This window comes from Gavia stellata, chromosome 14 (assembly GCF_030936135.1).
Source record: "Gavia stellata isolate bGavSte3 chromosome 14, bGavSte3.hap2, whole genome shotgun sequence".
In the NCBI taxonomy this organism is placed as follows: Eukaryota; Metazoa; Chordata; class Aves; order Gaviiformes; family Gaviidae; genus Gavia; species Gavia stellata.
In genome coordinates, this window is record NC_082607.1 from 9,352,280 (window position 1) to 9,380,266 (window position 27,987).

General features: G+C 48.8%; 1 protein-coding gene across 1 annotated transcript in view; it reads left to right on the top strand.

Annotated features, from left to right (window-relative positions):
* The window catches only part of GPC4 (glypican 4), a 70,156-nt gene that overhangs the window by 13,597 nt on the left and 28,572 nt on the right, over positions 1-27,987 (top strand). Inside the window, exon 2 of the mRNA XM_059824422.1 lies at positions 17,595-17,753. Within this exon, the coding sequence (XP_059680405.1) occupies positions 17,595-17,753 (159 nt within the window). The remainder of the gene's footprint in view (positions 1-17,594; positions 17,754-27,987) is intronic.

Consider the following 27,987-nt stretch of genomic DNA (forward strand, 5'->3'; position numbering starts at 1 on the left):
CTGACAGTGGATTTCGGATGGTACCCTGGGAGGTGGATGGCAAAGGTCTGTTTGCACTCGCTCCTCCCCCCAGGCTGCTCAGGGCTGTGCTTAAAATGACAAAATAAACCCCTTCCATGCTTGGCTGCAATTGTCCCCTGCTATGAGAAGGTGCTCTCAGCTGGGTGCGTTGGTTTTCCAACCTCCCGAACCTGCTTTTTCAAAACGCCTAAGAAAGCGTGACTCGGTGTTGGCTGGAGGGGACGGTGTTGGCTGGAGGGGACGAGGCCTTCCTGGGTGGGTGTAGGGCCTGTTGGGGGCTGCAGGGCAGATCCGAGCGTCGGGTCCCCTTCCCGGCTGGGGAAGGGTTTCTGCAAAAGGAGAGGCAAGGCCTGGGTGGCTCAGCTTGCGTGGGCAGCACCAGCCATCCGACGTTGGGATGGGCAAAGCCACCTCAGATGTGGGGTAGGAGAGGTGCCGCGTTCCTGTGCAGAGCAGCGCCGAGAAGGCACGTGCCCGCGTGGTGAAACGTGTCTGGAAGGAGGGTTGGGAAACCAGAAAGATGGTCTTGTCTTAAAAGGCTGAAGCGGCCTCCTCTGCCCTCCCTGGGGGCAGTTGTCCTCTGCATCTGCAGTTGTCCTCTTCATCTGGGACCGTCCTTCATCTGGGACGCTGCTGTCCCTCCTGGGAGGATTTGGCTCAGGCAAACTTGGTGGCGCGGAAGCTGGCTTGCCAATTGTTGAAAAGATGCTGAGATTTATCTATGCTAACGTGAGGAGGAGGAGGAGGAGTGCCCGTGTGAACCTGCCGGCAGATAAGGCCGGTGTTCACAGCTGCGCAGAGGAGCGCGGGGTAGATACTGGAGGGGGGGAGAAGGATGAATTTTTAATTTTGTGATATCCTTATCTTAATCCTTTCTCCCCTCTCTCCCAACCCCCTCCTCGCCCCTTCCGGGGTAGGTTAAACTACTCAGCCTCGCCTCTTCCACAAATACCGGCAGGCTGCTGGTTCCAGACCGGGGGAATACATTGGGAGTCTGTTGAGCAGCGGGATGGGTTTTCAGACGTAGGTCGTGTTTTGCTGGCTGAGCACAGTGCGCTGCTTGTCTGAGCTGGGTGGCTTCTGCAACAGATGCCCGGGCTGTTAAAAAACTGAAACTTGGTGGGAGTAGCAGGCAAAGGCTTAAAAGCACATTTTTTAGGTAAAAATCTTATTTACAAACTCAGCTGCGGTCTTAGCTCTGAGGTGGTTTGTTTAAGGGGAGATAAAGCTGAGACATGGGAGGTGTAGGGGATGGTTCAGACCCTCACCGGTGCTGGGGGGCTGCGGTCCCATCCCAGTGCTCCCAGTAAATGCCCCTGGGTGAGGAGGCAGCCACCCCGGCATCGGCTCTGCCACGGTGGCGTCTCCTGGCAGACGTCCTGCCTGCCGTACCCGGGGTAAAGCAGAGCTGGTGCCTCCTGCTTCTCCGTGGCTTGGAAGGGGTTTGCACCCCTTTTTTTCAGGGGGGCTAAACCCAGGGCTGTGCTGCTTGCTGGGGGGAGGATTTCCACCGGCAGTTTCTCCCTTTCCTCCCCTGGCTTTTAGCTGTGCACCGTGGCCCGATTTCAGGGGCATTTCAAAGGTCTTGGGAAAGCTGCACCTTTGGGTTTTTTGGTGCTGGACTTCCCGTGTCTCCTGTTGTGCCGCTTATTTGCCTTTCTCCATGCGATGCTTCAGGCTCAGCCTCCTTTTCCGGAGGTTTGTCTTATTTACACTAACAGTTCTCAGAAAGTTCAGCTGAAAAGCAGCTTTTCTTCCTGGGAACAGCCAGGAACCACTAGTGTGTGATCTTTGTGTATAAAGTTGCCTTTCTCTGCTTATAAACAGTGGCCCTAGGATGGATGTGCGGTGGACCTGTTTAGATTTAAATCTGACCCACCTCCTTGTTTTCGGTGCTGGCATCCCCTTTGAGGAACGTGTTCTTTCCTGCCTTTTGCAATAACACTTGGTGTGAGTCTTTTAACCTTTAAAATTGGAAAGTCATGTCAAATTGTGGTGTCCTGCTGCAGACGGCAGTGTATGATTATTTTTTAATTATTCCCCCCCCCAATATCATATACACAGATTGCTCGATTGCTCATTAATTTCCCGTGCAGCCTTTCTTCTGATGGCCTGCCAAACCAGGACCTGCTAGCTGCAGAGAGCCCACCGCCTGTCCCGATAGCCCCTGGTCGCTCTGGGAGGGGGTGAGCGGGGAGGCCACACATGCCTGCCTTGGTCCGCCAGCTGCGGTGGAGAAGTTGCTGCGAGATCGAGCTCTGCTCACCGTCCCTCCCAGAGCCCTTCATCTGGGCTTGTTTCCCCAACCCTGGTTTGCATCAGATTGACGCGAGCTAATTATATCTGAAACCCCTTTAACTGGTGCCTCTTTCTGGTCCAGCTGAAATTGGGGAATTGTTTCTACAGTCCTGAGCAGAGGGAAGACGTGGGGCAGAGCAGCATCACCCATGGCCTTCCTTCCCGGGAAGGCAGGCTGGAGCGAGGGGTCGGCAGCATTGCTGGGTCACTGATGAAGCAAAAAAAGCCTTCACGTGCTTTTGTGGGCAGGGCTGAAAAGTGCAGCGTGAATGCGACTTGCTAGTAGTGTGCAGCTATGTAGTGTGGGCTCCTGCAGATAAACTCAAAACTGAGTTGTGGCTGTGATGCTCTGGAGAAGCATCTCTGGGTCGATGGCAGTGGTTCCTCCAGACTCCTGTTCTGGAAAGCTGCTCTGCAGTGGGAGGTTCCCAGCTGAAATATTGTGCTTAAAACTGTGACAGGCTGTAGGCCTGGCTTGCCGTGGAAAGGGCTCTGCCTGTGTCCAGGCTGAGAAGGTCGTCCTGCGCTGAGCTAAACTGGGGGGACAACCAGGGAGCTGCAGGCATGGAGCAGCGTGAGTGCTCTGCCTTCCCTTGGGTGCCAAAACGGTCTCCGTGTTGCTATGAAAATGTCTTGGGGAAAACTTTCCGCTTATAACTGAAGTCTCGTTTATGTCTACCCAGGACCTGCTCTTGGACTGAATTTTAATTTTTAAGCAAATGAGACTTTTTGGTCCTTGGCGGGGGGGGGGGGGAAGAACTGCTCCGCCAACTTGCAGCCGCCTGCCCTTCGGGGAGCTGGTGACCGGGAGCCAGCGAGGGTTTCTGGCAGAGGAGATGGTTTGTTCAGCGGGAGCGGCTGAGTGGGACGATAGATAGCGTTGCTCTCCCAAACTGCTTTAGCTTGTGGGACCTCCAAAAATTAATTTCGTGGGGGGCCACAGCCCCCTGCATTGCAAGCGTCAGACCACTGCCTAGGTGTGTGCTTCCACAGACCCCTCCAGTCAACCACGGACCGCAGACCACAAACTGAATATGAAATGCTTCATAAAAGCCAAACTGTCTTGGGGGAAAAAAAAAAAGCGTGGATGCAAAATGCATTTGGAAATCTGGCTTTTTGTGTATCTTTTTCCGGAGTCTCTTAACCTGCTCTAAATTCTTAAGTTATCTGCACTGTTACTGTGCTTGGCAAGCTCTGCAGGCAGGGAAGGGCTTATTAATGCGGGTTTTTACATAGATAAACGCGGTTGTGAAGTACTATTGACACATGGAAATGTTGGTGGATGCTTAGAAAAGAATCGGCTGCTTTGTGATAGCTCTATGCCAGTTCCTTCGCTTGAATATCTTTACAAAACCCAGTTGTAGCGAAGCACGTTATAAAGAAAGGATGCATATTTCTGTGGCTTAAAAAGAAAAAAAAGCAAAGCCAAAACCACACGCCCACCCCTCCTTAGTAAAAGTTTTGCGCACATCGGAAACAAAGGCATCAGCATTTGCTTGTCAGAGCTAATAAAGTTTGCTTGGATCTTAATTTTTCTGCTTGATTTCACAAAGTAATTGAAACTTCCTTTTTACTGCAAGCTTTTTTTTTTTTTTTTTTAGTATTCTTAAGAGAACATCTTTTGGTCAGTGAGTTGATGGAATTTTGCTCAGAAGGCAGGCACGCTTTGAGCGCACCGAGCGACTGGTCAGTCAAAGCTTATAGGACAAATTACTTGTGTCTGCAAGTCATTCCTCCAAGTTGAAAACCACCTAGACCAAATAAACCTTGAACTCGGGGTTTTATAGGAGCTTTTGAGCATGTAAGTGAAGCTTTTGTAATCGCGGCGATCTGATAAAACCTTAGAAACCAGGGTTCCCATAAAGAAAATAGTAGTTCCACTTGAGGTGATAAAACCCACATCTGGTGGGCTTTGCTCGCTGCCTCCTCATGACCTGTGAAACAGCAAATAGTCCCCGCTCCGGTGGAGAGGACGCCAGACTGCCGGTGCCATACCGTTGCCGTGGGGAGACACGCCAAAAAAGGTTTATTTGAGAGCAAAACCAGTGGCTTTTGAAGAAGGAGCATCCTCCCGCTCACATTTGCAATTGCATGACTATGGTGTCTTGCTGCCTGCCTCCCAGCCGGCGCGGCACAGGGAGTTTTAGAGGTTAGGATAAGGAGGGGCCCGGGTAATTGAAAGCAAACAAACAGCGAAGGCAAAAAAAGAAACATAAAACAGCAAACCCAAAGCCGCAAATAGAAAACAGACTTTCCAGATTGATGAGTTCAAATTTGTTTATTTGAAGTCCCAAAAGTTCGCATCCTCGCTCTTTCGGGGTGTCTCTCCAATTTGGCAATATGTTCTCCATGTGTTTTCAGATCAGCTTTTCACAAGACAGACCCTGCTTTTTGGGCTGTGTTGGTGTTGCCTTAAAGTTGAAATTGAAAGGAGGGTAGCAGGCTCCAAAGACTGATTTGTAGTCTTGACATGCAGGTGCTGCTCTTGAGAGCTGCTCTGTGAACCTTTTGTTTCGTGGAGGATTTTCCTTGGGCGTGTTAAGGAGTCCTGAGCGTTAAGACATGTTACTGATCGCTTTTTTCCATGTCCCTGCTGGAAACAGGTTTAGGAATACTGATGGACTTACTGACTTTGGGAATCAGTGGAGACCTGATAAAGTCTGGGTTTAGTTTTGGTTTTCAGGGTGTTTTGGACTGGAAGGTGCTCCCTACCTTCAGTAACAGATCAATAGTGCGGCTGTAATACTTTTTTTTTCCTACAGACTTGGCCTAAACACCTCCAAGCCCCCAGACAGAGGAATTACAGCTCCAGCCTATTAACTGTTGGCCATTAATGAGTCAGGTCTAAATGCCTTGATTGTGCCTGAGATTTCTAAGCTGAATCCTTTGCATAATATCTGCATGGCAAGAATGCCTCCTAAGGACAAGCAGTAACTTCCCAGCGCTGTCGCCGTGCCTCTCCAGGAAGGAGTAAGTACATTTTGGGTTGCGCTGATACCATCTCGTGCCTTGGCGCTATCAAAGCGGGTGGAAGCTCCCCGCCGCTCCGGCAGCCCGGCTCTGATGTTCTGTCACATCCAGGCGCGTTGTTTATCTTTAACCAAGGCTTGGATAAACTTCCAAAATAAACGAATGTAGTAGTCCAACTGGGTCTGCTTTGGCGGAGGTTTTTTGGAGTGACTCAAACGTTATAAATATGAAAGTAGCTAGATTTCAAACGCTGCTTTTGGACAGAGTTTTCATAGTTGTCTCCTAAAGCAGCAAAAGGGAACCTTTCCTTGAAGAAAATCTTTATTTTTTTTTTTCTATTTAACCCTCCTCCCCCTTTCTCTTTTCATCTGCACCCTTCGTTCATGTCTGCCTTCCTGATTAAGAACTAATCAGTGAAGATAGATTAGTCCGGGAGCATTGCAGCCCTTGGGACCAGCGCAGCTCTGGTGGGTCAGGAGCCGGGAGGCACCGTGGGGTCACCGTCACCGCCGCCGTGGCGGAGGCTGGCTGAGCCGCGCTCGAGTGCACGGAGGAATGCGGTAACAGGATTTAAAGGAAACGTACAGAACTAACGAGGATTAAGGCTAATTGTCCTGCAAGGGGTGGCAGGATGTGGCCACGCGGGGAGCAACTCTGTTCTGCAAGGGGAGAGTCTGGTAGTTAGGGTCTGTTCGTGGAGGGCTTGGGTAGGTTTTGGTTGGTTTGGTTGCTGTATGGAGAAATGGAAAATGATGGATTGGAAAGAAAAAAGGAAAAATAAAAAGGAAAAAAGAAAAAAAAAAGTGGAAAAAAAAAAAAGTTGAGTTCTTCCTTAAAGTCTCCAAGGCTGTTGGAGCAAATATTTCTGCAGTTGGTGGGAAACATCCTACAAATGAATGATTCCTGCCATGCCTGGGCTCTGTTTTTGCTGGCGTTGCACAACTGTCACTTTGTGCAGGGAGCTGACATCCCCCAACTGCTGAATGCTCATCCTGGGGCTGAGCTAAGGCTGGTAGGAGGCCTCTCACTGAAGGACTTTGGGTGCCAGTGAGTTTGTTTTGAGAAAGGGTGCGATGCTGTCAGAGGTGTTTTGGGGTCCTTGCCTCCCCTCGTAGGTCAGGCTGGTTACTCGGGTCTTGCAGAAAGGCCACGGGTATCCCTCGGCTTGAATAGAGGGGGGATTTGGGGAGCGAAGGCCCTCAGGGTTGGTCCTCAGCGAGTCAAAGTGGCGTGAAGTGCTGGCTGGAGCCCACCGTCCTTCGAGCGGGACCTGAGGGAGCTGGGCGGCCAGACCAAAAGAGTTAGTCACATTGTGTTTCTGTGCTCTGGGGAAGATTTGCCCCTGCCTGGAAGAAAGTGAAGTTTGCAAGTGGCCCAGCCGGAGGATGGAGGGATGATGCCCTTCGGTGCCGTGGGTACCAGCAGCACCCTCAGGGCCAGCAGCGTGCCGGCAAAGGCAAACGGGGCACGGGCACAGCTCCGGGTGGTGATGTTGTACTGCCGGGTGAAAACTGATCTCTTCCAATGTTTTGAAAAGAACATTGCACCCGGTTGCTCCCATCTAGATGCTGGTGTCAGACACTTAGCAGCCTGGCAAACCCCTCATTATTCGCCTCGCTGGCGAGGGAGGGGAATCGGTGGTGGCTGTGGGGTCTGCTGGGCAGGGTCATGGAGTGGCACTCGCCTGTGGCTCTCGGCAGGTGTGGATGGGCAACCTGCCCGGGCGAACGCCTTCTTCCTCGGCTGTTAGCCGTTCCTAATAGAAGCAGTCAAAAGCTCACAGTTTTCTGTCTTGTGAGGTACCTTTGGGATTGACGGGGATGTGTAGAGGCAGAGGAGGGTGCCCGATCTCCTGGCATGAGCCAACCGTTAGATTATAGCTGGACTTTGCTTCACCTGAACGCTTAAAGCTCGCCATCTTTCTAGTTACACTTCCAACTACCAGAAGTTGTAACTCCTGCCCAAAAAAAAACCCCAAGCAAGGGATACTCTTGCAAATTGAGACGACGGAGTGTTTCTCCTCAGTGCAGAGCTTTGGCTTGCTTTTGCTCCTGCCCTGAGCGGGGTCCCTGGAGATCGGTGGCACTGGGTGCTGCAGTGCAGGTGGCCGGTGGCAGGCAGGGCGGGAGGAGGAAGGAGGTGAGGAGTTGGTGCTCTGGTCCGAAGTCCGGGCTGCCTTTGCAGGGTGGGAAGTAAGCTCTGCCCTTGGCAGCGGCATGGAGCCAGGGACTTGCGTGGGTTTTGTTGTCAAAGCAAGGGGAGCAGAAGTAGACCTCCTGTCCACATCACCTAGGACTTTCAGGTGGCCCTGGCTAGTCCTGGCTCTCCGCTGAGCCCCTGCACGCCGCTGGCTGTCTTCCCTACTCGAAACCACCCCAGGTGGGGTGAAGGAGTGCATCTTTATGGGTGAAAAACATCACCCTGCTATTCCAGATACTTGCGTATTTGTACATTGCCCTTCAGTGTAGTTGTTTGCAGCTTGGTGTTGTGTTTTGGGTTTGTTTTTTTTCTTTTCCTTCCCTTCTGTGTAAAGTCAGTCTCAGAATTGCAGCAGGTTCCACCGTGCCTATTTTGGATCCCGCAATAGAGAATTAATCCCTCTGCAAGTTAATCAACATCTCTGTCTTGCGTTCCAATTTATAGATTAGATTATTGTTTGTATAAAGCCCGGGATATTTTTTTAATTTTATTTTAAGTCGAAAACAGGAAATTGTGGCTGAATTTCATGAGCTTTGTTTCTTATTTAAGGAATTAAAAACATCTTTAGGTTTTGGGGCTTTTTTAAATTTTTGCTTGGGTCCTAGCTGCCAGTTCACATGCCCTTAGTACTTTTATTCCTGTTGGTGTGCTTTTAACGCGTGGAAGTGGTAGCTCCGCTTTGTGCGATGGTGCATGCTTGGTTTTGCTTTTGCAAGCAGGAAAACTTCACTTCTGTCGAGCCCCTGCGTAGCTGGCAACATGGAAACAGTGGGATGTTCAGGGGGGTTGACCGCACGGCCACGGTACCGGCACATCGGGACCACGGTCCTTGCCTTGAAACGTGCTGGTGCCACCATTTGGGATTGCTGCGGCTTTCCATGGTTGCGCAGCTCTCAGCTGGAGAGATCCTTATCAGACAGAGTGCCTCCACAAAGCCACGAACACCTTTTTTTGGATTATTTTTTTTTTTTGTCATTTGTTTGGGTTTTTTCCAAATAAAGCATGATCCCCAGAATCACTAGGGCTGTACAACCTCAAAACGTTGCTGAAACTTTCGAGAGTCATCCATCCTCTGCCAAATCTGGGACTCGCCAGCAGATGACCGATCTGCTGGCACAAATAGGTGGGACCGAGTGCATCTCACAAGAAACTACTGTGCGGCTCTGAAACATGTTTTTGTGCATTGACGCTGGAATCGGCTATGTTTGAAAAGGGTGGGGAAAAAAAAAAAAAATGGGAAAAAAGGTTGCCAGTGGCGTACTCCTGTTTCTCCTGCCTTGTCCGTGTGCGGTGCCATCCTGCGGCAGCGAGCATCCCGGGAGGTGCCCGGCGGGGGGCCTGGGGGGTGCAGAGGGAGAGGGGCTGGAAGCGGAGGGGGAAAAAACCTTGTTAAGAAGGAAAAATATTCCGTTTTGCACGACAGTGTTTGTGACAGAATCCGTTTTGGTTAAAAGTTGCTTTTTTGGCAAACAGTCCAAAGCTTTATGGAAAAAAACCCCAAACAGGCAGTTTTTTGGCTTTGTTTCGCCTTCTTAATGGGGTATTTGAGGAAAAAATGAGAAGTCTACAAAGAAGGTAACTGTCTGCCATCCAGATCTCTTCTATTTACTGTTCCTTGTGCCTGAGGCTTCAGGAATTCTGTCGATTTGCTGTTCCCAATGGATTCTTTTTTTTTCCCTTTTCTTTAATTGCATGAAATTATACTTGGTGGTATTTTCGGGTTCCCCCTGTAAAATCTGCTGGACAATTTCTCTTGAATTCTGAAGTCTGACCACTGGCTGGTTTTTGATGGGTTTTATCACATCTGTTTTATTTTTACCTTTATGCATACCCAGAATTACTGATGGCAAGTGTTGGGCTTTCTAGCTGTTCTTCGGTGGCTGATGGAGGGACAGGGGCACTGCCTGTCTCAGCCGTCCTGGAGATGGGTCTCTTGTGCGCCTCGTGTATCCATCCTCCTCACCAGAGAAGTGGAAAAAAACCAAGATAATTTTCAGTATAACTTGTCCGTTGTGTAACACGTCTCACTTGGGGCACGTAGGCAGAGACACGTTATGAAAACTATTTCATGCCTAAAGAATTCAGTGATAATAAAGAGAATTTGCATTTCCTAAGTTCTCACTCAGCAATGTCAAGTAGGGGTTTTTGGTTTTGTTTTTTAATTAAGAAACAACTCTTGGTTTTCATTGAAGGTTCCTGTCTGAGCTAGAGCCAGGGAGAATCCTCTAGTTAACCAGAGCTATTTCACTCTCCAGGCTTGCTTAAATAATAAGTTTAATTATGTAGTATTCTCTCTTTTTTTTTTTTTTTTCTCCTTGCCTTATTTTTATATTCAGGTCTTTGTGTGGTTTCTCTCTCTTTTGATGTTTGCAGAAATGCGTTATCTTCATCTGTCTGGTTTGTGTTTGGTGTGCCACTAATTGACTCAATATCCTGTTTGTTGGAATGAAAGCGCGCTCTATCGTGGTATATTTTTCCAGGGTGTAAAACCTCGCAGTATTCAGGCCACCCTGTCGGGAAGGAAATTATTGGTTGTGCTGTGGAAATGAAGTGGTGATGGTATTTTTCCTCAGGTGAGCAGGGTTTTAACTTTAAAAGAACCCTTAAAACCCTGCTGAAGGTGAGATCCTGCATCCTCCTCGCTTGGAGATCACCTGCAAAGGGCGCAGTCCTGGGCCCAGATGCGGTGCGGAGTTTTTGGATTTGGTCCTTGGGGACCTGCACCTCAACCTGTGCCTTGCCCTGACCTCAGGGGGAGAGTGGGGCAGGAGCGGGGACCTCAGTTGACCGGTGCTGCTTCTCTGGGGTGCCACAGAGAGCGGAGGCAGGTCTTTGTCTCTTGTTTCGGGCTGAAGAGCTGCGTTAGGAGACTGGGAAGGGCTCTCCCGGTCTGCCCCTGCTCCAGGGGATGTCCCAAAATCACTCCGGTTGGCCTTAATGGGCAGCGTTTGCCTGGACTTGGTCCTTCAGGGACCTGGCTCTGTCATCGGCTGGAAGACGAGCTTTGCGGTAGTAATTTGGACTTGGATGGGTGGAAGGCAAGAGCCTTCTTTGTGTCCTAAGTTGCTCTTTCCAGTAAAAAATTAAGGTTTCTAATGTGCGTTTGGCTTAATGTACACACATGGATATAAATCTCTCTTGTTCTCTTCGGTCTCTGACCCTCTTGGCAGTAAATTTGGGAACCCGAAGCTGTCAACAAAGCAAAATGGAAAAATAGAAGCCAGACAGACCTCGGTTGTGTACGATATTTTAAGTAACTGTAGGTACGCGCGATGGAAATAATTAGGATTATTTGTTGTGTTGAAGGGAGATATGTCACTGAGGTATTGTGTGCGCTGGTGTTCCCCGCGCCTGCAAGATGGATTAGCAGCTGAGTTAACAGATGCAGTAAAGCTTGACTGAAAATAGTTCACTGTTGTTAAGCGTAGGTGAAAGGGCTTTGGTTTGGGTATCAAAGAGTGTATTTTGACTGCTTGACAAGTTTGCAAAAAAAAAAAAAAATCATTTCAATATTATAAGCTTTCTCTGTGAGTCTGGGGAATTTTTCTGTGCCATTAGAGTAATCAGCAAAAAACTGAAACGCATGTTGATTAATAACCTAAGTGGAAGCGCGGGGGAAACAAGTGGCTTTAACGTTAATAAGGCAAATAAACCATTTATATAAAATGGTTGCTAATTGAGTGGGATGTTAAATATGCTGCACGCTGGCACATGCTGCCAAATTGCAGTACTTCCATAACCCTACCAGTCAGCTTTGGGAGCCGACTGCACGTGAGGATGTCTTCTGGCTTAAAAACTCCCAGGTGGCTGGAAAAAAGGGGTGCAGGCGGGGACGAGCATCTGCGGTGGTTGAATCCAGGACCAGGGCTTCTGTGGCTGTGGAAGGGCTGGAGCCCCCCGTGCCTGGCTGGTGGGTGATGCTGGCTGCCAACCTCCACAGCGAGGACCTGGGTTTGGGTACGTGGGGTGCTCTCCCTCTTTTGGTGCCTGTTGGGTTTGAGATCCCAGTAAGAATTGCAAATGTTTTGAGGAGGGAAGGAAGGAAAGCTGAATCTGGTTGTGCGTTGGTGGCCTTTAGCATGGGAAATGATTCGTGTTGCAAATGGGGTGTGTCACTTTGTGTCCGAGGTGGAAGATGTAGGGAGGAAGCTGCACAGAGCACTTCTCCTGGAAGTGCATGGACCGTGTTCAAAATAGTGGTTCGGGCTGGAAATAGCACCGTGCGCTCGGGAGGTACAGCTCCAAAAGTCCCAACCCGGTTTGACCCGCTCCGACCAGAGGGTACCAGCAGCGCTGCATCGTTTGCAGGATGTGAGCTTAGAAACTTCTACCTCTGCTGCCCTTCGTGGATGCATCGCCTCCGTTAGCAGGACCTCAATGCTGTTTTACGTCTCTTCCTTCCTGGCACGCGACCATCTCCGCAGGGGTATCCTCCCCGGTAAAATAAACACAAGTCCCGCAGCAGCACTGCTTTAAAGCACTCGGCGAAGACTGACCACCTGGTGAAAAAGAAGTACTCCGAGAAGAGCAATCAACTAAAAATTCAAGTTTGCCGCTTATGCCAAGCGAAAAGCACGTCTTCAAGCAGCGTGCATGTGTGACAGCCTGAGAGAAGGCAGTAGGGTCGCTTCTTTTCCTCCCTTTGGTGTTTGAGGCTTAATGTCATTTCAGCTGGAAATATTTAAATGCCAAGACGCTATCTGTATTTCTGTAGTGCTCTTCATTAGCAAGTATCTAAAAGCAGCATAAGCAGTGATAAGGGCATAACCCTTGCCTTGGGGTGCAGGGACTGTTGTGGCTGTGGGATGTGCGGTTGTGCCGACAGCCCGCAGGGGTTACGGCAGCACCGTTGCAGACGGGCGAGAGCTTGTGGGCTGTTCCTGGGGGTGCTGAGCATCCCCGGCTCATTTTGTAGCCAGGAGAACTGGGCAGGTTTTGGTATTTTGGGTGCAATTAAAGGTGATTGGATTGGGTAGATGGCTCGGTAGCCTTCTCTGTCTCGATGACTCCGCCGGAGTCAATCACAAGCTCATGCTGTTCTTTCTTCTTCTTGCCCCTTGTTAACATGGGGCCGGAGCAGAGGAGCTGTGCTCAGGGGTGATGCTAGTGTTTCTTGTCATCTTTGTTGGGGGTTTTGCAAAGCCTCAGTAGCATGTCAATTATATATGATGGGTGGAAGCCTAATATTCTGTGATAATTAGAAGGCAAGTGTAGTGTGAAATCGGATTAGAGCCTGGCATTACAGTCCGGGATTCCTTTGGTAGTTGGTTCAGAGGAAGTCATAGAACTCTTTTAAAGATGACACAAGCCCATGTGTGCTGGAGGGAGGAGGCAGAGCATGAGGCCGAAATGGTGGCCCCGCTCGCCAGTCCCCCAGCCGTGTTTGCCTCCCGCTCCTCCACCAGCCCAGCTTACCCCAGCCTGTTTTCTCATGTGGGAGCAAAGTCCAACGGTAACATCTCAGACCATAAACTGCTTTGGGCTTGTTTACTGAGCTGCAATGAAGGGCTAGACTGTGTACAGCAGTCTTTTAAAGAAATAACACCCCCCCCTGCCTCCCAGCGAACCACTCCTGAAAGTTTAGCTAGTTTTGCAGCTAGGTATACTTAAAGTATGAACTTGGTCAAGGTGAGGACAAGCAGGCTGGGAAGGCATGTTAGACATCCAGAAACAACATTTTGAAAAGGTCTTGGAAAATTGTTCGGTGAAGGGAACTGGTTTTCAAGATCACGGAGCCCCGAGTTTGCGCTGCACGCTTACTCATTTGATGAAAACTTGTTTTCCAACACATTGCAAAATAGTTACTTGATTTGGAAGAAACTCTGTGTGCCTGGAGTCTGCTAAATGTGGTGTTTCTGTAATGGCTTAAATCATAAGTTTGCAAGATTACCTTTCTGAGCACATTTCCTTGGATGTACAGATGGTAACATCATGTACCATTGCATTTCTATCTTTAAACCACCACCTCCGTTCCCCAGAGGTGCGCTCTTAACTAGCCAAGGAGCAAGTGTCTTTTGTAGTTTTCGTCCCTCATTTCTCTCTGTAGTCCTGTGTAATATAAAATAGAGAAAAAGTCTTGCTGCAACAGGCCGTAGGAAAGATCTGCTGCAAATCCATGACAAGCTGCAGCGATGGTGTGCACATGCGGTAGATATTTGGAGTCGTTCTCTGCTACTTAAGCTCTTTTTGCCATGCAGCCCCCGACGTGATGATTGCGCACCCTGCCAAACAATTCAATAAAAAGCCTAGCTTGAAAGGAAGCTGTGGCAGAGTTATATTTTTGCTGTGCTCACATGGTGATAAATTACAAAAGCTGCCGAGTCTTTAACACTCAACAGTAGATGAAGAGCAGCCTTGTATGGGCATTGTTTGATGAATTTTAACTTGAGAAATAATTATTGCCGAATGTGTCCTTGACAGTGAGCGCACACCATGAGTGTTCTTTACATAATATACATAAACATTAGATCTCTGTTTAAGTGGGCCTAAATACTCGTATTTTTCACTCCTTTTCCTTAGAGGAGTTCACTGCCAGTTGGAAAAGCTAAGAGCATTGTTTCTGGGTTTGGCTCTAGGTCAGTGTTTTGCATGTGCGTAACTGGTCCGTGCCCATGCGGACCACTGGCAGCGGCTGCTTTCCAGGCTTTGGTTTTGTTCCTCTGCATGCTGTGGTTGTAGCACTGTTGTGTTTCGAAGCTGTTGTCTGATGGTGCCGTGCTTCGGGGTCTGTCCGTGGAGGCGTAAGCAGTTCCCAACATCGCAGCTGCTTGCCGAAGGGGCATGTGATGGATCCATCATCCGAGCAGGTGATGGGATGCTGGGATGTTGCGTTGCTCTCCCTGCAAACTCGGGCATGGGATGAGTCCTGTGGATGGATGCTGAATGGATCAGCTCTTCTAGCTGATTTAAAACAAAGGCTAGACATGAGATTTCTTGCAAACCGTGTCCGTGCCTGTCGCTTTGCTCAAGCGAGGATATATTCTCAGGGATGCAGAGGTGCTAAGGACAACCCTCCCCGTGGGAAAACTGGGGCCCCCAGTGTCTTCCAATAACTTTCCATTAGTCTCTCCCACTGTGGCGTAAGAAAACTGCAAGAAAAGCAGCTCACAGGCCTAAACTTTCTGGTTTTTAACACTGGGTAACACAGTGCGTCCTCCTACGATTAGCACTGAGTAGCCGGAGCTCCTCAGCTCCAGACAGAGCTAATTCTTGATCACAGGCCAAGACCACATAGTGCTGACATGACTGAGAAATATCTTCCATAATTAGATTGCTTGGTCATTCATTTTTGAATGTCTGAGTTGCATTTTGGAGCGTAATTTCTTAATGATCAACCAAATGAGATCTGTGCAAGCTTGATTTACTGTCAGTACTGTTCTCCTTGCTTGGCTTTGCACATGTGTCCCAGGGAGGCACCGTGCAAATCTGGGACGACGGGGATCACAGAAAAATGATTTTGCTTTGTAACATTAGGTGGGATGTTAACTTTAGTTTAATAGTATAAATAGAGATAAAACTGTTCGTTGTATTTGTGAGATACAGTGGGCTTTTATTTTTTTGTATCATAAATAAATTGGAGTAGTTGTTAAAACCACTGTTTTAGGGATCCCGGGGCATCTGTGGACAGCTTCAGAAGTGTCTGCTAAGTGTAAATAGGAAAAGAAATCCCACTATCAGTTGGTTTGAATCTGCCAAGTAAGGTAGAGACTTACCCTCCAGCACAAAAGAATGGGAAGTACGTAAGTCGTAACCACCAAAAGCAGGCGTGCATCATGGAAATGGCACTGAAATCATGAAGGGCATTTCAGGTAAAATATTTCCAGCATACTCCACTCCCCCACCCCCCATGAAATTCAGGAAAAAAACCCTTGTTTAAACACTTTTGGAATTAAATAATTATGACACCGCGAAACTAGCCATCGTTCTAGCTGTAATTATCGCTTCGCTGCTCTTTATTTGTTTCCCGTTGTGTCAAAGAGCCTTAGTCCTATGTTGGAACCAGAGCAAAGAGATTCAAAGTGAAATAAAGCGGTAGCGCTTGGGCACTTTCTTTTTTTTAATGCTTGCTAGTAAGGCAGGCTCATAGAGGAGTCCCCAGTTGTGCTCCAGGATGGATTTGGTGGGCAGGCTCCAAAAATCCTGGGTGCACCTCTCTTTTAAAAGACTTACCAAGCTAAATGGAGCTGCATCCCTTGGTGCTGCACCCCTTAATGCCGCGTATTTGCCGCTGGAGCTGCTCCTCTGAGATGGGAAGAAATAGAGTCCATGAAAGAAAAATATATCTGTAAGGAGATAGCGAGATTTTTCTGAAGGCTGTGCCTAAGCAGTGCTGCTTCCCGTAACAGACTTTGAGCTTTCCATAATTCAAGAGCAGCGAATGGTCTTGTGCAATAAATTAGCTGTGGCAGAATTATCTGTCGGTCAAGGTCTCTCTGTAATGCCAGGGAAAACAAACAAACCCTGTAGCACAAAAGGAAAATAGATTTAGGAGGAGAGGTTCTTAGGAATTATATATATGTATAGATATAAAAATATTTATATCGGGTTTTAAAATGGTCCTTAAGTGTCTGAAAGGAGAGATACTAACATTTCTGGGCTAGGAAGTCATGCAAAGCGATGCAAAGGTTCAATAACTGGGCAAATGACGTTGGTGCAAGATCTTACACAAGGCGGGCAGAGAAGCAACCACTTGTGTTAGTCACAGACGGGCTTTGTTTTGCACCGTGCAAAAACTGCTTTTGTTTCTTCTCTAAACCCACTTTTGATGCTCTGGCAGGTAGGATGGCTCGTCAGCAAGTGCATGGTTCACAGCCTGTCGCGAAGAGGTTATTTTCTGTGCAGGGGGCCGACAAGTCCTTTGCAGCTCTCGCCGTGAGTCTGTGGACCTCGGTGGTGGTTGGAGGTTGTTGGTGGCTTCCAGGGTGTGAGCAGGTAGGGAAGAGCCTTTGCTTCTCCATCTGCTTCCTTGGGCTTGGAAGTTTGCTTGAAGGTTTGGCAACGGGGCGTGAAATCGGAGAGAAGGCAGCAGCTTACATGTAGGCTGTGTCTTTTAAAATACCATCTGATGTGGAAGGATGAGTTTCTCATCCTAACTGCTTGTTTTGATCGTATCTTCAGCGTTGACAAGGCTTTGCACAATTTGCCCAAGTTTGAACCGCTTTAGCATCAGCCCACCTGCCTGCGATGGGGCTGCGTTGTGGGACCTGTCAGAGAAGCTGGAGCTGAGGACTGCTACGCAAAGAGTTTGTCTTGGCCCACAGAACTTGACAGCAGTGTTTTACTGGTGGCGCTAGAAGAGGGCAGCCTCATCCCGCACTGCAGCGAGATGCTCTAAAAGCAAATTATATGGGGCTGGATCCTGTGCCCAGATTGTCTGTGAAATTTTGAAACGGAGCTATGGTAGATACTGAAGCACTTTGATTCCTCTGACCAAGCCAGCTTGAGCCAGATGACTTTTAGGAGAGAATTATGGATGACGGAAGAAAAATCTGTTTGATTTGTCCAAAAACAAACACCCAGTTTTGCCCAGGATGATGTCAGAAAACTGTAAAATTAGGAGCTGGGAAAGATAAAGTTTTTTCATGAGCCGTTGCATAAAACAAGTCTATTTTAATATCAGTGATAACTGTGCTTCTGAGAGAGATTACTTCTCCTGTGATCGTTGGAGGTGGGGGGTGAAGAAAAAAGGATTTGTACAAAAAGGACCATTGTCATTGATGCTGTGTTGTGTATTAACTGAATGAATTGGAAGTCATTAAAATACTCGGCAAAAACTTCATGGAAGATATCATAGTATATACAGGTCAGTTTGCTGGTTCTTCAAATTATACTGTGCAAGATGAGTATCTGTTTATTCTGTTTATTAACTGAATAAATAAGAGGATGCTTTTTAATGGTCTTGCAGATAGTCAAGGTGTGGTATTTATGTGTGTTGCTCTGAAGTTCCTTTACAGAATCAGGTTTTGATATGCCTGGTCCAGCGCTCGCAGTGTGTGTGGGGGTGTCTCCTTGGGAGGAGATGGTGCTGTGGGTCCTCGCAAGCCAGCCTCTTTGCCCTTGCATCGAGAATCTTTTTAACTTGGGATATTTTCTTCTCTGCTTTTCAGGTGACCACTTGAAAGTCTGCTCGCAAGGCTACACATGCTGCTCTCAAGAAATGGAGGAGAAGTACAGTCAGCAGAGTAAACACGACTTCAGAAACGCCGTCGTAGAGCTTAGCAATCACTTACAAACCATGTTTAGTTCCCGATACAAGAAGTTTGATGGTAAGTGCAGAGACCTTGAACTTGCTCTCCTTGGGATAAAATGTAAAAAATCCCTGTCCTGTTGCTCTCTATACAGTTGTTCTGCTCTGCCTCCCCTTTTGCTGGGGAAGTTCATGACTCATGGCTCAGAGGGTAGAGCATGCCTTGTTTTGCAATCCTGTGCAAGAGAAATATTTGCTGATTATGGCTGCTTGTTTCCCAAAGAGAGAGATCCTTCTTTCTGATTAATCTTTTGAAAAACCATTTTGCTCTTACTGTAAGATTGCGATTAGTTTTGTTGGTACGTCACTGCAGCACGTGTTACTGTAACGCGCAGATCTTGCAGCCCCGATCCACAAAAATGCTCGTCTTTCCCAGCGCGTTGTGAACCAACAGGACTTGTATCCATGTCACTTAGCCTTTGGGACTAAGCAGAGCAGCAGGTTAATACAGAGCTGGTTTTGTGCGGAGGCCGAGGGTTCAAGTGTGATGCAGGGTCGGAAGCAAAATGAACGAAGTCTCTGCTGAGTTCCCATCGCTCAAGTGACGCTAACGGCTGACTGATAAGCAAATGGCTGGTCTCGGCATTGCCCTTCGATCTGCAGCAGTGTCCCATCAGACTGGGTCTCCACAGGGCATGCCCGGCTCATGGGAGCTGCAGGAAGAAGCTCCCTCCGGAGGCAGCTGGCACACACCCTTCCAGCATTGCCTACCTTGCAGCCAGGCGCCTTTCTTTCAAGAACGCCTTGGTACATCCCTCTTGCAAACGGCTGAAGGTGATGCCCGGGCATCGGGCACAGCACCCATCTGAGGTCCAAGCAGCATCTCTTGGTTTTGCTACTAAGCTCTTGGCTGTGGCAGTTCCCCCAGGGCTCTGCAGGCACCTGGGTGCTCCTGGTCACTACGGCCCCTGCGCCTGGGCATCCCCAGGAGGGAGGAGCAGGGCATCAGGCTCCTGTCTGGGTTGTCCTTGTCGGCTGGGGGAATGAGGTGACACCCAGTTGCACATGGAAATATCTGAAGAGTCAGGTGGACTGGGTTGCTGAGGCTTTTGTTCTGCTCGTACATCGTCATTGCCATCTGAGAGTAGAGGGCAATTCCACCGCACAGCTCCTCTGGACCTTTTTCTCCCTTGTTCGGTCATTGGTTCAACATGGATTTTCTACTTACATCTCAAAAGTCTGTGCCTTGAACCTCCCAGGGACCTCCTCTACTCAACTGCAGCAGGTAGCAGCCGCTTCCTTTCAAAAGGGATTGGCACTCAGGTGAAGGAAAAAGTCCCTGGGTATGAAATTGCAGTGAGTCAAAGTGGAATTACGCAATCATCTTGATAGCATCTAAATCTGCTAGCTAAATATTTCCCTCTTAACCTCTGTTGTCTCTACCTGCTGGTACACCAAAGGGGTGATAGAGAGAGAACCAAAGTGTCTAGACTTGCAAGCTTATTAAATGCAGAACAAGACACTTAATGAAATCCAGCCCATAGATAAGCCCTTTCAAAGAGACCAGAGGAACAGCATCTGCTTCACCTTAAATGAACGAAGAGGCTTTTTGAAATGCTGCATTGAAAACAAAGAGCATGCACGGTTCACTGTATTAGCATCCCTGACGTGGTGCAGTCATATTGCTAGGTGTGTCTGCCCGTTTGTAGGGTGAGAGATGGCTGCAGGGCTGCATGACAGCAGGGGGATATTAAGCAAAGCTGAGCTGGATACCTCTCAAAGCACAAGGCTTCAAAATGGGTGAGCTTTGATAGGGAGCCCTGTACGAGCTGTTTTGTTTGTGCTGCGTGGCTCTTCCGTCAGCCCCTCGCAGCGTGCCCTGTGCTGGTCTCATCCTGATCTTAGCCCTGGGAGTCCTTGACAGGCAAATCTGGAAGGGGATGGTGTGATCCTGTTGCTGGAAGCTGGATTTACTGTGCCCAGCCTGTCCCTGAAGGGTGTTTCTCTGCCCTGTACGAAACTAATGAAGGAGAATTACCAACCTCCTCAGCTTGTCCCAAAGCCTAATGGGCCCCGTCTTTGAGCGTTTGCAAATATCAGATCTCAATCTTCATTTGCTGCAGACAAAGCTGATTTAGGGATTTTGTTTTTAATCTTACCTGGGGTGGAAGCAGAGATTAACTCATTACCACACTCCCATCATTTGCCTCTTGGAAGACTTTTAATCATGACTGCCTCTCTCCTTCCAGCCCAGGCACCTGGAGGCTGAAGGCACCCCCTCTTCAGCAGCACTCTTGCTGGTGGCTGGGGAGGTTCTCAGACTCTTCTGCAAAAATTCTGGAGTGCCATGCCCGAGACTGCTGTGGTAGTTTTGTTGGTTTATTTTTAAGAGCCTCCTACTGAGTGATCGGCCACTTGTGGTGCGGTGTTCCCTTCCTTCGGTCCTGGTTCTCGGTCATCGGGTCAGCTGTGGTCTCTTCTGCCTTTCACGTTCGAGTTCTCCTTGTCCAACGTAATTCTTCCCAATTTTTGGTGTAATGTGCCCAACCTATAGGAGAGGGAGATGATCAAGACTCACGTATTTGTCGCAATCTTTAGGGATGAGATTTGAAAAGCACAGGATCCCTTCCAGAGCTCTTCCTTTGCAGGGGCCCATGCTCTGATTTTAACATTTGCAGCTCTTTGGGGCTGCCTCATTGCTAGTAGCTAAATCCGTTCAAATGAATATAAATCTGAAACAAAACGAGCCATGCACCTTCCTCTGTTTAAGGAGAAATCCTCTGCGCTACAGCTGTGTAGAGGGACTGACCAGGCAAGACGATGAATGCCCTTCACTTAACTGGTCTCCCAGCAAGTGGGACGAATGCTCCTCTTGCAGGGTGACGCATCCCCGTGCTGCGAAAGGCCACCCCAGGATGCAACTCAAGCAGCAAACTGTGTCCTCCAGCTCTTTCAAAACCTTCGTTGCGGGTTCTCTGGCTGCTAATCCCTCAGCCTTGATATTCAGGTCCGAGAGGAGAGGAAAACCCGTGCTGCCTCCCTTATGTGCTTGACCTTTGCAGCAGTTGCTGCTGCAAAAGGACAGTTGAAGTGGCGGCACGTCCTTTAGATGGAGGCTGTGATGCCCCGTGGCTTTTGGTGCGTTTGCATCAGCTGTTGCCGGAGCGCTGTGTGCTGTTGGAACCGTTGCCAGAATTGCTCTGATCTGACACCAAAGCCGCACAGAAATGGATTATCTCCTCTTAATCGGGAGCGTGGAACAAGCTGCTGATTATCCGTCCCCAAAGGGCTGACCAGAAGTCATTTCGGCTCCTAATGCGTAATGTGACAGCGTCAGATCCTCCTGCGCGTGTTCAGTTTGCAGACACTGGGAGAAGACTGGAGCTTTGGAGTCCCATATCTTATCCTGTCTAAATATTTGCTTACGGTACAGCTATGTATGCTCCTGGGGGTCTCTCCTGTTGTAATTTAAACAACTCGCCCAATCCCAGTGTGGCAGTAAGGGATATATTTTCAGCAGTAAGGGAGATGCCTCTTTAATAAAATAAAAAATACTTTGGGAATTGTCGGATTCCCCATTGCTAGATGTTTTTAAGGTGAAAATTTGCTTTTTTTTCTAGCATACATGATCTCAGATACACGTATACCATCTTCATTGAGAAATTTGTGGATGAGATTCTCTGGCCACGTGTGCATCTCCCTCCGTGACAATGACAGCCATGGGAAAGCCACAAAGCTATGCAACTGTAATGCCACAGAAGCGGTTATAGCAGTTAGGGCTTTAAAAAAAAAAAAAGGGGGTGTGTGTGTTTTAAAATCTCTTTTGCCTTGTCTCATCTTCAGCAGTTAGTGTCCTCCCCTTCCCTCTCCCAGGGATTAATAACATTAATTGGATTAATGGTAACATTAATAGGATTAATGGTGACATTAAGACTGCATAAACGCTCGGTCCCATTTATTAAACTTGAACTTTCACCTCTTGTGCCCTTTCGGGCTGAAGTTTTCCACGCCGGGATCTGTGCTAGCCAAGTAGTGCTTTGGGGAAATTGCTCAGCTGTTTTGAGGAATTGGAGCAGGGACAGGACATAGCCCATAACTCTTCTTTGGCATTTCCGCTATTCTCTTGCTTCCTAGATAAGATGTTTTTGGGTTTTTCTTATTAAAGGCATCTCCTGAATCTCTTGGAAGACATTACTGTTGTCAGGCCTTTTCTGGGGGGAAAAACAATTTTTTTTATTTTATTTTTTTTTTAAATAGGCTGGTTGCAGAGTGATTAGGGCAGACAGAGCCCCCAGCCCCCATGAGCAGAGGGGCCGCTGGGCCTCTGCCCTGCGGGGTCAGTCCGGCAAGCGGCTGCTTGTTCTCCTGCCCCTGCGTTTCACAAGCGCTTCTGCTGTTGCACTTAAACTGAGTCTTGTCCCTTTCTTCTGCACGCTTTGGATTTAGGGAAGGCAAGCAAGCTTCTGCAGCCCTTGTACAGGAGTGGTATGTCAGGAGATGAACATGATGGTCCGTCCCCGGGCTGGGCTGGCAGCAGGTTTGGCATTCCCAGTGCCCCGGCGACAGAAGGATTTGTGCGAAACGGCGCAGCCCGAGCCAGCATCTGGGAAGCTGTTAAATGTTGAGAATCCCGTTTCCGATCTGCTCCCCCTGACTTTTCCATTAGCAATTAAGATAAAACAAATACAGAAGTGTAAAACGAAACCCCTTTGGGACAAAAAGCAGAAAGAAACGGAACCCAGGCAGCGGGAGCTGGCCAGGGGTCCCGGAGACCATGCTGCACCCACCCCCCTGCCCTGTGGGGGCCGGGCAGAGGGGCTGGAGAGGGACCCCTGTTTGTGGGCTCCGTGTCTGTGTTGGGCAGAGTAGCCACAGGTATAAAACGTGGTCGTGGCCTGCATCTTTGAAGCATCCCTTAGTGCCCTTGGTCTTCTAGTGCGAGCCCTGTGTTACTCCTGGGTGCATGAATTACTTCCAGTAACTGGGTTGCGGCTGGGTCCGAGTGACTGGGCAGGGGGGGCATTGGCCAAATACCTTCCAAACAGCTGAAACTGGGAGGGAAAACCCCTGTAATCTCATTTCTGAATTTAGATTTTGTTGTTGGGATAACCCTTGCCTTCCAGCCATTGTCTCCACGTGGGAGTTAGCAGGGAGGCGTGCTGGGACAGTGGGATGCGTAGCTGGGAAGTATTAATAACTGGGAATGACACAGGAGGGACAAGGGAAAGCTTTCGGTGGTCTCCTCTCCGCTGCTCTGGGTGGTGCGGAGGGAGGCAAACGGTGAAAGACGAGCCCCTCAGGTGCCCAGCCCACCGCTCCTATAGTTAGAATTTGGCAGACCATTGGGGCACTCCGCCTTACCAAAATAACTGCCCTTTGGGGACCTTCATCTCGCGTTAACTCTTTTATTGGAAACTGCCTGCAAGAGCAGAGACCCGGGGCCTCATCCTGCTTGTGTGTCAGGGTTCCCCGTGTCTGTGGCACCCAGGACCGTGGGGCTAGTCCTGGCTGCCGGTGCATTTATCTCTGCAGGAGGCAGCTCCAGGTGTGGTGGCACAGCAGGAGCGCTGAGAGCAGAGAGCTGGTGGACCTTTGGTGCTTGCTGTGCCAGAGTCGCGGGGTGTTTGTGCTGCTGAATAGATCTGCGTGGTGGAGAGAGCTCTACTGTTACAACCCGTCCTCTGGCGAGCGTGCTGATGACGACTGCGTTGTTAACAGACAAACATACGGTCTATCTGCTGCCACTCACGTCTCGATGAAGGCACAGCATCGTTCTTCCCTCTCCAGAAAGGGATGGCACCAAACCGTATACCAACCAGAACAGAAAACGGTGGGAAGGTCCCTGAAATTGTGCAGAAGCAGCGGTTGCTGAGAGCCAGTCCTTCAGACTTGGTTTCAGACCTGTTCTTGCCCAGGCTGGGGATGGAGAGATTTAGGAGGAGCAGGAGGGAACAACCACGAACACACTTCCTTTAGAAAATCCCAGTTGTGGGCCCTTGTTTGTGCTTTCCCACTCACTGCAGCAATAATGAAACAAATTGTCTGCTGTCTCTGCTGTCTGTACAGTGGAAGTTTGTTTATTCTTTGTTTTCTTTTAACTGGCTCCTCTCCATCTGGAGATTTTTAAGGAGGTACGCAAACCGCTGCGATTTTTAGTCTTGTTTGCTGAGAAAGGGTGATGCTCGTCTGACAGTGAGGGATCGGACCTCTCTTTTGGGAGGTTCAGAAAGGTCCTGAGGTCAAGTCATCCCAGAAGGAGGAGATCTCAAAGTGGGGGAAAGAGACTAGATTTTGTAACCGAGCAATGGGCAAAACCACTTCGTGTGTGGGCTTGGAGGGATCAAACAGGCTTCTGCCATCTCAGGTCCAAGCAGTTCTGCTGTTAAGATCACAGGTAAACTGCTGTTACCCTTTCCCCCCCCCCCCAAAAGCAAAGATGCGCGCAGCATGCTTTATACTTGGCTGCAGGAAACGTGCCTGGTGCTCTCTGGTTACTAATTGCTGTCAACCAGTCAATGAGCTATTGTTTGTCTGGTTAAAATTAACTCTCTTTTCCTCCTTCCTGCACAAAGGAGCTGCCTAGTCTATGTGTGGGCTCGGATCGCTTGCGTAAATCCTGGGAGCTGCTCCCCTGGGTGCCCGTTGAGTTGGTGGTGTTTGAGGGTCTTGTAGTGGGCTTGGGGGTGTGATACTCCACTGGGGCAGAGCTGGAGCTATTTTGTTAGTGTTAAATATGGTGTAATGTCTTAGCGTCCAGTTGTTTGCATGTTGGATGAACAAATAAGAGAGGTGGCCCTCGCTGGAAGAGCTCTCGGTGCAACTATAATGAGATGAGGGGAAGTGAGGTAACGGGAACGAGAAAGCCATCCCCACCGTTCAGCAGCGTGGGTCCTCCTCAAGCTCTGCAACAGCCGTCGTCGGAAGGGAGGCTTGGAAAAATATGTACGTGTGAAATACCTTAGTGAGCGTCCCAGAAAGCTCCTCTGAATGGCGGTACGCGGGAGGCAACCTGAAGGAACTCGCTTTCAGATTTTGCAGGTGATGTTTGCTGTTTCGGGGTGGGACGTTGGTGTGTCGGTACCGAATGGACCTGGGTCAGCAGGCTAAAGCAGCTGAGAAATACTAGGTGTGTTCGAAAGGTCAGTTGGGATTGAGGAAGGGGTGCAGTGAAAATTGGGTGGCGGGGGGAGTGGAGGGAAGAGCAAGCACACGGAGGGAAAAGAAGCAGCAGCAAGGGAGGTGCGTTGGGGAAGACGGACATCGAGTCGTGGTCACAAGGAGGATGGAAGCGCTGGGAATGAAGGACCTGCTGCTTGGGGAGGAGGCAGCGTGGGAGCAGTGGGAGAAACCCTCTATAGCTGACCCAGAATGGGACACATGCGCAGTGATGGTCCCTGGAAATGGGAACGAGGAGGCTGCGAAGGCTGGGCTTGTCCTGCCGGCTGGGATGTGGCAGAGCAGGCTGGACCAAGAGGGGACCAAGGGCGTTTCTGCTGCCTCTGCTTTCCTAATTCATGGGATGACTGTTAACCTGCAGCGGGATGCGATGTCCTGCTATTTGATTCTTGAATCACAGAGGGCAACCTGCATACTGGTTTTTTCCCTTCTCCTTCGTTTCTTCTTATTCCTTTAACGAGCTTGGTCTCAGTGTGATGGCGGTGATCTCGCGCTGTGTTTTAGCTTCTTCCCTGCTCTTCTGGGCTCCTGCCAGCCCCGGGGTGCAGATGCAGATGATGTTCTTGGGCACTCAAGAGACAAGAAGTTCTAGAAATCCTGTTTTTTGGTGGTTGTTTTTTTCTCCTATGAGGCTGCAGCCCAGTTGTTGTTATTGTCTTGAAACCTTTCGCTAATCAGGCCAAGTTTGGGGAGATGTTGTTGTGCCTCCCAGCTCTCTCAAGGTTCACATGTCAGGGCTGTTGCTGTGACATTGGTATGATTTAAGCCTGCACTTCTTCAAACTCTGTGGAAGAGTTCTTCCCATGTCAGTAAGTGCTAACACATGTTTGAAAACAGGACAGAGAAACAGCTTGTGGATTTGCCCTGCCCTTCCTGAGTTCATATTCAATAAATGTGTTAACACTATGTGTTCATCGGTTTCTCAACACTTCTGGAAAAAGGTTGTTAAGCTATGGTTTGTTTTTCCCTGGTGGAAATTACAAATGCGCGATATGCAATAAAGGAAGTGAAGGCATATTAAAAGTAATGAGGCACTTTTAGGACAAAAAAAAAAAAAAATCTTTTTCCTTTGGAGTAGGTGGCATGGCTACGGATGGCTTCACCTTCGAGGTGAAAAGAGCTGTGAAACATTTGTCTCTTTTCCTCCAAATTCCTTTTATCTGTCTGGACTGAATTTTGCTTCACACGGTAGGAGCAGCTGCAGGGTGGAGTGTGCATCCACAGATGCACCTCTGCGAAGGCGCTGGGACGGTGCCGGCGCCGGCCCCTCCGCAGCACAGCCTTCGGGGCCACGGCTTGGGCAAGAGCGTTCATCCGGGAATCCATCTTGCTCTTGTGGACATTTTATGAGTAAACCATTTTATGAGAAAATGTAATTAATCTCTTTGTGGCAGTGTTCTCCTGTACACACCAGAAAGCGTAATTGTCTATACAGACAAGCAAATTAAAGGTTTCGGTAAGACAGACGGTCCTTAATTAATCATCATCTGGACAACATATTAAGAGTATACCTGAAAAGCTGGGTGGCAAATTATCTGAAACTAATTAATTGTGCCCATAAAAATTCAGCATGTTCCCTCTGCGTGCTTGAGCCTGGTTTTATTCGTTTTTTAAGGTGTGTTGAGTAATTGCATGTCTACCTGGTATCTGCTTGCTTAGTTAATTTGGAAACCTCAAAAAGAATAATGCCAATTGAAAACACAGCTCTGAACTAAGCAAACCTGGTGCATGGGAAATGTAGTATGTCCGGTGGCCTTTGGGAGCAGAAAGGTGCGTGGTAGCCCTGGTCTCCTTTTGGAGGGACACCAGCACATCTGAACGTGGCCAACAGATGGGCATCTGTAGAGAGCAGGTTGGCTCAACGGCCTTGCTGAGCTCTTGGGTAAGACTCTCTGCCTTTTTTGCACTGCAGTTAAGGCTTTCTCTGCTCTAAAAACTGTGGCTTTTTGGTGCTGAGCCCTGGGTTGCTCATGGTTTGACTCTTTGCAGTTGCTGGAAGAGGAGCAAGCGGGGTGCCGTGGAGCGCCGTGCTTCTCTCCGGGAAATTCTTCTCTGAAATAAATGCATTTCGTTCCTGAAGATCAGGAAATTCAAGGCAAAACTTTGCACTCCTGCGGTGGTCGGCTATGGGTTCAGCCCTGAGGACTCCCTGCCGGGGGTACGGCTGGTGGGGCAGGGGACAGCGGTGCTTCAGCCCTGCTGAGGGGCAGACGGTGCGGGTGGTGGCAGGAGGCAGCTCAGGCCAGGCACTTTTGCTGCTTCTTCTGTCAGCAGCATTCATAGGGAAATGCCAAACCTGCCTGTGGGTGAAGGGGAACGTGCCCCTTTGATGTGTTCATCTAATTTCCAGGAGCTGCCTTTGATTTAGGTAGGACTGTGCCCTACAGCAGCGGACTCTCCTCATCAAAAGCCCTCTTGTATGAAAATCCCACTCTTGATATATCTGAAAATGTTAACATGAGGAATAGGAAAACGTTGCATCCCTTCTTACTTAAAAAAAGGATATTTTCAGATGAGACCTATGAATCCAAGATCAAAATAATATTGGGTACAAAAATCCAAGGAATTGGATGTATTGTCTGGAGGTGGGATTTGCCCTGTGACTTGCAGTGGGTGGAGTGATTGTGTTTCTTCAAGTAGCTCATGTATCTGCAATTTGGAAGAAAGATAGTTTTGAGTTATTTTGGCAGTGGAAACCAATGTCATGTGGAAGCACCCTGGGGAGGTGTGGTGCTCTCCTACGCAGGGTTACTGGCAGGGCTGGTCTGCCCTCAAGCTGCGAACAGGTAATACATCTTATTATCTGAAAAAAAGGAAACTGCCAAGAAACTATGGTTATGTTTCCCACCGTGCTCTTTTATGGAAGGGTTTGTTCAAAAGCAGAGATTTCTTTTTTTCTTTTTTCTTCCCTTTTTTTTTTTTTTCCTCAGGACTTTTATTGCAGAAATACCAGCTATGTCACGTCCAGTCTTTCTTACCGTTCCGTGACATCTCTAGGCTTTACCCATGTGTTGGGCATTGAAATTCTACCCTGAAATTCAAATGTGTTAAAAGAATAAACAGAGCCCAGAGCTATAGATTGCCTGACTGCTGATTACTGCTTTTTCTATCTCGGAAAGTTAATTGCATTGGAAATA